The 12,455-nt window shown below is 42.7% G+C and overlaps 1 protein-coding gene across 39 annotated transcripts in view; it reads left to right on the top strand.

Moving 5' to 3' along the window:
• The window catches only part of EPB41L3 (erythrocyte membrane protein band 4.1 like 3), a 250,802-nt gene that overhangs the window by 234,400 nt on the left and 3,947 nt on the right, over nucleotides 1-12,455 (top strand). For 11 of the 39 annotated variants that reach the window (XM_021096112.1, XM_021096100.1, XM_021096093.1 and 8 more), the window contains 8 exons: nucleotides 501-536; nucleotides 722-787; nucleotides 1,259-1,450; nucleotides 7,896-7,970; nucleotides 8,346-8,444; nucleotides 9,419-10,096; nucleotides 10,593-10,715; nucleotides 11,285-11,671. In XM_021096112.1, coding sequence (XP_020951771.1) covers nucleotides 501-536; nucleotides 722-787; nucleotides 1,259-1,450; nucleotides 7,896-7,970; nucleotides 8,346-8,444; nucleotides 9,419-10,096; nucleotides 10,593-10,715; nucleotides 11,285-11,671 — 1,656 coding nt within the window. The remainder of the gene's footprint in view (nucleotides 1-500; nucleotides 537-721; nucleotides 788-1,258; nucleotides 1,451-7,895; nucleotides 7,971-8,345; nucleotides 8,445-9,418; nucleotides 10,097-10,592; nucleotides 10,716-11,284; nucleotides 11,672-12,455) is intronic. The other 28 variants (XM_021096127.1, XM_021096124.1, XM_021096126.1 and 25 more) reach the window with 19 other exon arrangements.

Consider the following 12,455-nt stretch of genomic DNA (forward strand, 5'->3'; position numbering starts at 1 on the left):
CTCTGTGTCAAGTTCTTGGGGCCTCGCTTCTCTGGTGTACGAATTGAGAATTAACTGAGAATTAATTAATAATAACTACTTTCAAAGGATTATGGCGAGGATCATGCACGCCAAGGGAGCTCTCATCACTGGGTATTCATAGCCATTCTTGTGAATTTTAATTTTGATGGGGCTCCCCACACTTCCTGAACCATTGGCTAGTGTCCATTAAGGACAGCCCTTCAGACCCTAGCAGTCACCTCCCAAGCATGTGTATACACTCATCCTGCTTAAAGAGCCAAAGACCCACTGAGCAAGGCATCTATTTTTACTCTGTCTTCCTATTAAGCTTCATAATTTGTGTGTGAGAATGTTGTGGTTTGCATCTAAGAAAGAAATGGCTTCTAACAGAAGAGCAAAATAGTGCCCCCGTTTAGATGGCTTGTATCAACCCATTCTTCCATCTTAGAGTCAATTGCATGGTTAAGACTTTATTTCCCACTCTTTCCTGATGCTGGCAGTCGGACCAGGAGGAAGATGCAGAGCTCAAGGCCCAGGTAGAAAATGACAGATCAAACAAAAGCAAAAACCAGCGTGTGATAAGTCACTGTCCGTCTACGGTGTTCGAATTTTCCAGCATGCTCCGTGGCGGTGACCGTGTGTTGGTGCAGTGTGGAGGATGGCACTTGTTCCTGTGACTATCAATGCCCCTTACCTTGCCTTTCTTCTCCACTTTTTTCAGAATAGTCTGATTAAGCGCATAAAGGGTGAAAATGTGTATGTCAAACATAGTAATCTTATGTTAGAGGTTGGTATTGGTACATACAGTGCATGCTTGTGTGTGGGTTTTCTCTGAGTGACCTCCCCGTGCGCCCGTAGCTCCATGATGCATGAACTGTGTGTTCTCACCTGTCAATTAGTGCCGTTGACGTCTCAGTTTCCTCTGATTCCTTCCTCTCTCCTAGATAAAGATCCCCTTTCCTGTGTGTGTATTTATTTTAATTCTCTGGTTGGTTACATGTGAATTACACTCTTCACGGTTTACCTTTGAAACTTTTGATTTTTATGCTTGCGTGAACCAGATTTTGTTTTCCCTCCTCTTTCCTTGGAAATATCACATTTTCACCAAAGTGTTTGTGATAGTGCCATGAGCCCTGATCAGACTTCTTTTATTTTGACTACTAATGGAGTATGACCTTGCTTTTAAAAAGAGAGAAGGCGCAAAGAGGAAAACACATGTGAAACTCTGACTGTCGGATTCTTTATGTTCTGAACATAGGAGCTAGATAAAACGCAAGATGACCTGATGAAACATCAGACCAATATTAGTGAGCTGAAAAGAACCTTTTTAGAAACCTCCACAGACACTGCCGTCACGAACGAATGGGAAAAGAGGCTTTCCACCTCCCCCGTGCGACTCGCCGCCAGGCCAGAGGAGGCGCCCATGATCGAGCCACTTGTACCGGAAGAGGTCGGTATCCAGCCCGAGGGTTGTTTGCACTTGTCTTCTGTTCCCCTGGCTTGCTCCTCTCCAGAGAAGGCAGCTGGGGAAAGAATTTGGCAGGCTTCCTAGTAGAGAATCCCCCACCCCCACCCCCACCCCCACCCCGGGTCTGTGTATAACCAGTAAAATGATTGGGTGGCTGGGGAATGAGTTGTCACTCCCACGGGTCCCTTGGGGAACAAGGGAACTTGTGCAGATGTGCTTGTTCTAACCGGAAACCTCGACCTCACAGCTGGGAGACAGTGACGTCCTATATTAATTAACTAAACTTTTTCTGAATATCCTTCTGCTGAAGAAATGCCCAGAAAACTCATGAATGTTTCTCATCAGTTGCAAGATGAGACCTGTGGAGGTTGTCTAAATGTTTGACTAGATGGTGTTCTGAAGTTGATAACGGTTCTGGACATGTTTTACTCTGGGAAGAGTACACCAGGCTTTTACTGGTATAATCAGTCTTTGATCAGATTTATATTTATCATTGATATATATACGTTTATTTTAACTGATTTATATATATATATATATATATATATATATAAACATGCTATATTTTGATTCATAATCAGTTTTCATTTGACTTTTAATAGGGAAAGTGAAGGCCAGAAGGTCTTTTTGACTCAGAGTCGTCCATGTAGGAACGCTCTCTTTAAATGTGCAGCCAGAGACTAGGGTTCAGCTGAGGTTACTTCAGGGATCCCATCGTGTGGGCCCTGCAATGCCAGGTGCTAATCTGGTGACTATTACACATCATCTTGCTTTATCTTTCAAGAGAGCTATTTTTTTTAACGGCATCTCTCTAGCATCGTATTGATTAACTTCTTTCTTACCAAGATTCCTTTTTGTGAGATACTTGTCCGGCAAGCGGAGACAGAACATTAGAAAATTAAAACTTGGGCCTTTATGGGAGAAAAATCCTCTAAGCACTAGTCTGTATTCGATGCTGAAGTCCTGGCTGTGAAAGGAATACACTTACACTCATTTTGATCATTTTCTAAACTTGCCTTGAGTGCTGTTTATCTAAAGTGACCACAATCACCATGTGCTTGACTGTTTCAATTGCCGCTTTTAAAAAAGTATATCTCCATGTGAATTACTTTGACAGGGGACTTTTTTTATGCAGAATAAATGAAAAGTCCTGTGACCAAAGTATACCAGTTTCATTCAGATGGTTTGAGTTTCAAGACACAAAAATGTCAGATTTTCCAGATTGGTTTAGATAGTATAGTTCCTGCATTAAGAAGACTGCCGCTTATTAGTTATGGTCAGATAAGTTTTATTATAACTGATCAAGTTTGATTTACCCTTTTTCTACTAGGGTGGGAAATAAGAAAGAACACAGTGGCTCTGAAGGTGGCAGTTTAAGTTTCAAAAACAAAATGAATGGCCACTAAAAAAGCCAAGCCTCCCCCCTCCCCTCACTGTCACTGGGGGCAAGCGATGTAGAGGCCACTTTGAATGGAAGTTTAGGTAGTTGCTTGGAGAAGTTAAACAGTGGTGATAATAAACAAGGGTTGTTAAAGCACAGGCCATTCGACTAGTAGAAAAAAAAGTTTTTTTCACTTATTAAATCCTCTAATTCTTCGAGAATAACATTGATGAGCCCAAAAAAACATTGATAACTTGAAGAAGCGATGATTTGAATATAGTGAACTTGCCCTGGATATGAATGCCCTTTAACTTTGGTGCAGAGAAACTGCAATAGACTCAAGAAAGGAGGTTTGTTTGGGGCGGGGGGGTTGTTTGGTTTTGTTTTTAAAGGATCAAGGGATAGAGGAAAAACGTCTTCTGGCAGAAGAGCAGAGCAGTTTGGTTATTTAGACTGGGGACCAGCGGCTGGCTTAGTGCTGCTTTCAAGTGTCTGCTAAGCGGTTATTCAGAGGCTGGACCTCAGGGCTCTACTGCCACCGGGAAAGAAAACTGGAGGAAGGCTTGCTGACGGAAAGAACTTCTTAAAAACAAAGCTGTTTAATCCTGGATCTCAGAGGAGCTTGGAAAAAAGCAGCTCTAAGGAGGTTCAATTCCCCAAAGCAAGAGAGGCCCCTTTGGGCAGCCAAGGCTGTGCACACTTCCCTGGCTTTGTGGCTCCCATCCAGCCCTCTCCAGGGCCCTGGGGACAACCCCCAGAGCAACCCAGCAAGTTCCTAGGCTCAAAATTCTTGTTCCTTACTCTGTTAAAACCATGGCTTTTGTCATTGGTTGTATGAAAAGCACAAAAGGTAATTTTCTCCTCCTAGCCAGCTAGGCAGGCACAAGGCATGTTTTTTTTAAAAACAAAATATTTTCATTTTAGAGGGGAGGTATTTTTTCTAAGTAAATTATTAATTTGATCTTATCCTTTAATATGTTCCACTTAAAATTAATTAAACAGTTCTAAACAGTCAGTAATTGGCCAGGTTAGAAAGAGGTCCAGTTATTTCTAAAAGAAGATGTATAGTTTAATTTTTGAAGTGACATCTCAATGAAAATAATATTATTTGTGTCAGAAAGGTGAAAAAAACTTTAATTCACTGATCCCCTAAGCTTAGTTGGATTTTTTTTTTTTTTTGGCAATCTCAGTGATACAATGTTGTTTTGGAAAAAAAAAAAGATGTTAACAAACTGATTTTTAATGTGACCATCTTTTTTCTTGATTTTTATCTATGACGGTCAAATCCTAAGTAAATCTCTTTCTATAAAATGCTACCAATTTATGAATAATTAGAGGGAAATTAGGAGTTAAAACTATAAAGAGCTAGTAATGGTGATTATATGCTAAGGATATTATACATTTTTACTATAAATTGGGAATTTTATTGCCAGTGCTTTCAAGTTTCAGATATTTGAGTTGGTAGCAGACAAGTAGTATTGATGCTTCAAAGAAGCAGATGATAGCAAATCCTCGTTAACTTTGGAAAATACACAAAGCCATGTACAGGGCCCACCAGACATAGGATGGATGGATGGGATATGAAGGGTTTCAGTTGCATCTGTCCACAGCTGCTTCCCATGGCAGCCTTTTGCGACATTGGCCTCATCCCTATTTGGGGTATAGTCCTTCATGGTTACTTGAATCCTGTAGGTTTTCAGGTCCGCAGTGTAGTATTTGTTAGCACTTAACGCAGTGACAGGATTGTCCCCTTTTTTAGGGTGACTGGGCATTTTACTGGTATGTAAGCTTAGCACAGTCAGTCCTCCCTGGTCATGGATTCTATATTGCACAAACTCGCCTACTCAACCAAAATTTCCTCTGACCCTAAAAATCAGTGTTAACAGCGCATTCATAATAATTCGCATTGAGGTGCAGAGTGGTTAAAAAAAAAAAAAAAAACAGAAACGAGTTGTTCAAGGCACACGTTCCCGGATAAGGTTGAACAGGCAACACGTTTCAGGTCTCCTGCTGTAAACAGGTGTCCTTTTCACAGCCTGTTTAGTGCCACGTTTTTGCTTTTCCGTGTTCTTGCCAATGATTTTACTGTTTAAAATGACCCCCAGGCATAGTGCTGACATACTGTTTAGTGTTCCCATGTACAAGAAGGCTCTGATGTGCCTCATAGGGATCGTTGTGTGCTGGATAAGCTTTGTTCAAGAATAAGTCACAGGGTGGTACTTCTGACTGTGAGTTTGATGTTAACGAATCAATGATCTATATTAAATAAGGAATCTTTAAACAGAAACACATACAAAACAAAGTTGTGCAGTGATCAGTTGATGAAAATTTCATGACCAGAGACTCCCTGGAACCCGACCCCGTCTTTCCTCTAGGTGTCCTGGTTCAGTACTCACTAACTCAGTATTCACTTATTTAGTATTCGCTCATTCAGTGTTCCCAGTGACATTTACGTAACTGTCATGAATAAGTAGAATCACCTCTCTTTATGCATTTGTCTGCTTTCTTGCCCAGCTTTACTTCTGCCGTGCAGGTCTTGGATAGGCCTTAAATTGGGCAAAAATCCATTTACCATGGATCATCTATTCATGGATGGTGCGAATTATGACCAATCTCTGAATCTGACTTCTGTGACTTTCCATTAAGACCTTGGGGCACAACTCAAGGTGCATATTAAAATCCCCTGTAAGAAATGTTTAAAGTACGGATGCCTGGGTCCTACATTAGAGTCTGATTTAATTAGCTGGGGGTGTCCTCCATGCATTACTGTTATGTAAAAGCTCTCTACATAATTCTAATGCTCAGCTCAGTTGGAGAACCCCTGGCCCAGGCAGCAGAAATGAAAGCCACAGCTCTGTAGAAACCCTTAATCATCTGAACAAGTAACACCTCTGATAATTTGGCCTGCCACTGTAGAGCCTTGTGTCCCAGTTGTGACACAGACTTGCATGTCTAAGTAGCTGCATTAGGGGTCAGGGTGTACCTGACTCTGTTCTGGTACATGTGCATGTTTCGATTATCAGCTTTTCTTTGTCGGTACCTCTTCACTTCACTTTAGCCAAACTCACGGGTTAGGGGTTGAACATATATAGGATTTAATGTTAACGTCTATTCCCTATGTTCCCCTCTTCTGTTATTGGACATACACAGTTCTGGATGCAGACAGTGTTGACATTTTTAATTACAGACACAGATGTTTTTAAAGTTCATTAATGTCAGATAACAGGACAAGCTGAAAAACCACTGTTTTCCTGCTGGGTTTTTTTTTTCTTTTTTTTTTTCAAGTCTTCATCTTAGGAAAACTATTTAGCTCAATGATTATAATTAGAAGCCTAGCAGTGGTATTCTGAGAAGTACCTATAATTTTGACCTTTCCTTCCTGTTTCTTATTTCTGTTTGAAAAAGAGGCTATAATTGAAAGTTTAAAAAAATAAATCCACATCTAATGATTCTTCATGATACATTCTGTCGCTTCCAATATCTTTCTCCAGAATGGGGCAGGACAGGGATTTTTTTTTTTTCCTTTGAAATCTCTTATTTGTTCCTATTTAAAAAGGACCATATGAGAATGATGTCTTCAAAATCTGTCAGCTCGTCCTTCAAGAGATTATTCCAGATGCTCCCCTATAGCCTCTTGGAGACAAAGGATTAAATACAGTTACTCTTAGCTTTGTAGACATACATAGGAATTTAAGCAACTCATAAAATTATATTGCTTAGCAAAAGGACTTATTTTTCAAGTCCCATCCATGTAGAAATTTTGAACTTTGTAAATTTTTTTAGATTACTCTTTTCAAGATGTCCTTTCTCTCACTATTCTGTGGAGTTATATGCTGTGCACAGAGATAGACTCAGTAGCTAATGCATTGCTACTTGAATTCTGCCAATTTAATACTGAAGAAAGGAGTTAAAAACAAGATAAAAGGGGAAAAAAGCTCTAAATGACATGTTTAAGGTTTTTCTTAATTTTATATGTCAAAAACAAGTATGACTTGAAATAATTAATTCTTCACCAAGATAGTTTGAAGTTGACTTTTCAGAATTATTCACCATGTTATAAAAGCTGAAATAAAGCTATATAACCTTGCGTATGTTTTATGTTTATTTGTGGAATAAAGGAATCAATTGAGGCATGGGAGTTCCCATGTGGTGCAGTGGGTTAAAGATTCAGCATTGTCGCTGCAGCAGTTCAAATCACTGCTGTGGTGCAGGTTCCACCCCTGGCCCGGGAACTTCCATGTGCTGTGGGCGTGGCCAAAGAAAAAATCAATCTAGGCATAAAGTGATTTTTCAAATTAGTAGCTAATGCAGTGACCCGTGTGTCTGTCCTTTCACTGTATCCTCACTCCGCTGGGGACTCTGTGACTCTGATCAAGAATTTTTCAGAAATGGAAGTGAGGATTTGTTCCTAATTTTTTTTAAGTTTTACTTTTTTTTTTTGCTTTTTAGGGCCTTACCCACAGCATGTGGAAGTTCCCAGGCTAGGGATTGAATCAGATCGGAACTACAGCTGCTGGCTTACACCACAGCCACAGCACCGCAGGATCTGAGCCACATCTGTGACTTACACCACAGCTCACAGGAACACCGGATCCTTAACCCACTGAGCAATGCCAGGGATTGAACCCACATCCTCATGGATATTAGTTGGGTTTGTTACCACTGAGCCACAGTGGGAACTCTCTAACATTTCCATTGTCATAGTCACTTTGACAGTGTTGCAGGCAACGGACATATAGACACTGTTCAAGTGCCAAGAAGCATTTATACCACGCTTGCATGTTCTGTGTTTGTAGAAATGAAAAATGTTTGAAACCTAAAAATACCAGCAGTTCAGTAAATAACCTGTTACTCTTTGGAAATAATTGTTAATCACTGAGATGGTTTCAGACCATTTTCCAGATGAATAAACACAATTTACTTCTTCAGAAAAAAAAAAAAAATGACTATTATATGTAGAGCACAGTAAAAGAACGCTCTTCCTAACTTACCTTTCTGGAAACTGTCTGCTTCCTCTTCTCCAACCCAACCCCTTTATTCAAACAGACCAAAGAAGAAAGAGAGATTTCTGAAAAAGTTATCTATTTGCAGCAAGGAAGCTCACCAGTTTTTGAGTCTCAGGTAAAAAACAAAAATAAAGGAATTTTCCAGAAGGGAATTGCTCTTCAGATTTCAGTGTCACTAAAAAGTCTGTAGTGTTTCCTTTCCTTTTAAAATTTACCTTGTTTGCCACTAAGGTAAGTATTATCATTTTTGCATAGATTCTGGGGAGGGAAATTTCTTACTATTGTAGTTATCCGTTAGCCATCATTTCTTTGCGGCTTTTGCGCCCAGGTGATTTATGTCTGCGTGTGGTCATTGAAGCATTATGATTATATGTTTTTTAATGATATTATTGGGCTTTTTTACTATCTCTTTCACCCATAGAGTGATACTGATTTTGGTGATTTCTAGTAACTTTTGCAAGTTCTGAACTTTTATTGGTTTTCCCACTAGCCCAGTGTGATAAAGAACATTCAGGAAGGAGACTCTGCAGGCTCTGTGTTTACCTCTCATCAAATCATTTTCCAGAAAACTGTCCCATCGACCCTAGAGGTTATTTTTCAATTTATTTCCTTTCACCCAGCACCAGCTTGTAGATAAATCTGTAATCCTTTTTCTTATGGCACACCTGTTTCTAGATTTGTGTTTTCAGGCCATTAGCATGGAAGTAGAAAACAGCCGAGTTACAAATGTAAACCGATGTGCTCCTCTGCCCCTGGTTTGGTTTCTCTCTGTAACCCATTAGACTAGTCACCTGCTAACATGCTGGTAGGTTTCCCAAATACGGAAGTTCCTTCACTTCCATTTCTTCTACCTCATTGGAACTAACACTAAGGAAGGTGGCAAAGAGATTCCTGCGATGATGCAACTTCGCTTGTAAATATGATCGGAAGAGTGTACAGACCACTGTGGCCTATTTCTGAGAGGCTCCAACAGTGTCCGAACAGTGGGAGATATTTCATTACAATGCCTGGAACACAGGTGCCCTCAGTCATTCTGGGGTAATAAGTGCTCTAGTGCATTCCATCTACCACATAAGAAGTATTATCTGCAAACATGGAAAATGGTTTTCACAGAAATTTGTGGAAATGCTGGCAAGTTCTTGGTGAGGACAGCCGTTATGAAGTACAGTGTTGGAAAGCCGTCTTTCTGTGTCCACACAAGTAAAGCTAAATAACCTGTGCAACAGCTTGAGGAATGTTATTTAATCTTGAAATATAAAAATGATCAGGTGTTTAACCTAAGTTCAAATATATACATCTTGCAAAATTTACCGCCAGAGTATGTGCCTATTTCAAGAAATCTGAAATTGCCCGTCTCCATGCAGACCGTATTCCAAGTGAAAGGTTAGAGTCAGTAAATTTCAAGTGAGAAGTGATTGCCCCCGTAATTAATAGCAACACCAGCCCTGTGCTGTCACATCCCTGACCTGAGTGTAGCTCACCCTGATTGTCTTAAAGCATTTTTTATTTTAGGAATGAGATACCATCAGGTTTTCTAATTTAGCTTTTGTATCTCAAATATAGGGCACAGAGGATTGGGTTATTGTAGACAAAATACCCACTGAGGTAGTTGATGGTGATTCCAAAAAGATTGTGACGTACAAAGTGGTGACCCTGAGCAGTAGAACGGGTGACATCCCGGCCGACCTGTTAGGGTCCAGTGCCGTCGAAGTGCAGAGCTTCGAAGACCTGGCCCGAGAAATGCACTTGAAGGAAGACAGCAGGCAGAAGATATACACCCTGGGAAGGTCCTACGACACTGTGTCGGGAAAAATTGTCACTATGACCGGAAAAGCCAAGGAGGGGGAGAAGGTGGTGCCACCCTCCCCCCTGGAGCTGGGACTGGCTGAATCTATGAAGACCCCCCTTGTCCTGGCAGAGCTCGGGGTCCTGGGAGCCAGCGCTGAGGACAGGGCCAGGAGGGGGCCCGAGGTCCACACGCCGAAACGGAGGCTGTCAGAGTCCCTGACTCCCATCAAGGAAGCCGAGTCGCGGCGGCCAAGCCCCGAGGATGCTGAGCCCTGGAGGGAGGCGGGCCCAGAGAGCGCGCGGCTCAGAGCAGAGCCCGAGGCCGAGGCCTTGAAGGTGGGGCCCTTCGGTCCCCGCAGGAAGAGCCTGTCCGAGTGGAGGTACTCCCAGGAACCGGCCGTCACCGTCGCCACCGCCCGTTATGTTACCGAGGCGGCCGCATCCCAAGTCGTGGTAACCGGTGCCGCCTTTGGGCCGCCGTTTGCGATTCCAGCATGACGTTTGCCGAGGCAGCCCTTCCACCCTGAGCCTTTCCGTTTCTCTTGCTGTTTGCCTTTTGTTGAGAGCCGCCAACCCGAGCTTTTTCGTTTTCACGTTCGAGTCACCACCGCGGTCCAGCGTGGGCATTGGGACACCTGCCGTTTTATTTCCAGCGCTCATCCCCGAGGTGGGGGGTGCTGCCGGGGGCTTGCGGTGCAGGGGAGAAGGATCTGCTTAACCCAGCACCGCCCTGACCCCAGTAACTCTCTGCGCTTTACCAAACCGGAGCTCGTGGTCACTCCGATTTGCTCTTTCATTTCCGTTCTTTTCCGTTTCCGAGTCTTACGTGGATTCTGCCTTCCCTCACCCTGGGTCATGCGCCCCCGTTATGTCTAACCAGCTGTGAATGTTTATGTACCTCTTGTGTCCCCATGTCTGTGCTTGACTCTCCATTTCTTTGTTCACTCAGACTAAACAGTCTTCTGGTGAAAAGCTCATGGATGGCTCTGAAATCTTCAGTTTATTAGAGTCTGCGAGGAAACCGACAGAATTCATAGGAGGGGTTACTTCCACTTCTCAAAGCTGGGTGCAGGTGGCCATTCCTTTCCATCCTTGGTGTCTCTGCCTCTGCCTCTCTGCCTTTTTTTTAAATGCCTTTTTGGTGTGTTTGTGTGTGTGTTTTGTATCCAAGTGGCTTTGCCTTAAACACCCAAGGGTCTTCACTTACCCGGCTTTGTGCTGGCCCACAGATCCATTATGTCTTTAGTTCTCTTGTAAGAAATAGTGAGAAATTTCAATAGCTTTCAATGTTTTAAAGCATTTTGTGTTACCTATTAGGTCTAAGGAAGCAGCCCAAACCAATGTGCATGTGCTACAATGCTTTCACTTTGTTTTGGTTTTTAATTGCATCTTATACCACATTCTGTTTCTTTGGCGACATCCCAAAGAAGCAGCTCGGGTTCAAGCGGTGAAGGGGGGGCAGCGGGCAGGCACCAAAGATTATGGTGCGGGGAGTGAAAGCTAATTTCTGTTTTCTATAAGTGTTGCTGGTTATAAGCTTGAGGCAATTTGGTGAGTGACTTCTTTTGTGGGTGTTTTGTTTTATCTTTGGGCTTTGCTTTGTGGACAATCACGTTGATACCACCCTTTTTTACTATACAGAAAACAGAAACCAAGACGGAGTCCAGTGAAACAGAGACAGAAACGACCCAGCGCCCCCAGCCACTCAGCACTGAGACGGTGGTGCAGGAAACGGTGTTGGTGGAGGAAAGACATGTGATGAGCGTGCATGCAAGTGGAGATGCTTCTTCCACTGCGGGAGATGGTGTGGATGCTGCAGCACAGGCTGCCTCTGCCGAAGCTTCTGGCGTGAAAGGGAAGGAAGGCTCTGCTCTGACCGAGGGGGCGAAAGAGGACAAGGGGGAGGTGGCCGACAGAGCTGTCCTGGAGCAGGAAGTGATGGCCACTGCTTCCCAGGAGCCAGAGGAGGAGCGGCTGAGTGCTGCCATCCACGTGTCTGAAACTCTGGAACAAAAACCTCATTTTGAGGTAACTAGCAGTTAATGTTACTTTTCATGTGGAAGGAAGTCCCTGGAGGGTAGTTAAGGACGAAGGTGGGGCTCAGTTTAATTTTCCACCTTTTCCAAGAGCAGCATGGGCCTCGTCTTGGCTTCTTGCATGGCAGTTATGGGCATCTGTGCTGGTTTCCATCGCTGGGGCCCCTTGCAAACACATAGAATGATGATTCTTAATAACCTGTAGTTCCAGGAAATGGTCTCTACTCTCATTGTAATTAGTCATTGGCAGTAAATCTGGGAAATGTATGCTCGGCCAAGACATTAGGAAATTTAATAAATTTATTTCTGATCAGTTTACTTATCCAGAAGGACCAACACCTGGCTTGCCCCAGCACCAAATGCTAGGATTTATCTTTGGTCTCTGTTATTGAGATTCCTGAAGTCTCTGAGTGGGGCAGTGGTTCAGTGTCATATTACTTGTTCCTTCTCTCTAAGAAGTTATGAAATAAAAGCCTCATTTAGGACTTTCCATCCATTAAAATTAGTTCATGAGCTAGAGGAGAGGGAAGGTGAAAATGTGGGTTTTGGTCAGTTTCCTTCAAAACCATTTCCTTTACCTGGAACCTTCCACGTGAAGAATGTTGTGGAGACTGACACGTATCTGTCGTGTGCTTCATTCCCCAACTTACCCCCCCATGTTATGTGTGAACATTTATTTCATACTAACCTGTGCTGACATAATATCCACCAAGAGGGGAGAGAAGAAACAAAACAAAAAGCATGTGTTGGTGCAAACTGTAACAGCCACTCTGCCT

Source organism: Sus scrofa, chromosome 6, assembly GCF_000003025.6.
Source record: "Sus scrofa isolate TJ Tabasco breed Duroc chromosome 6, Sscrofa11.1, whole genome shotgun sequence".
NCBI lineage: Eukaryota > Metazoa > Chordata > Mammalia > Artiodactyla > Suidae > Sus > Sus scrofa.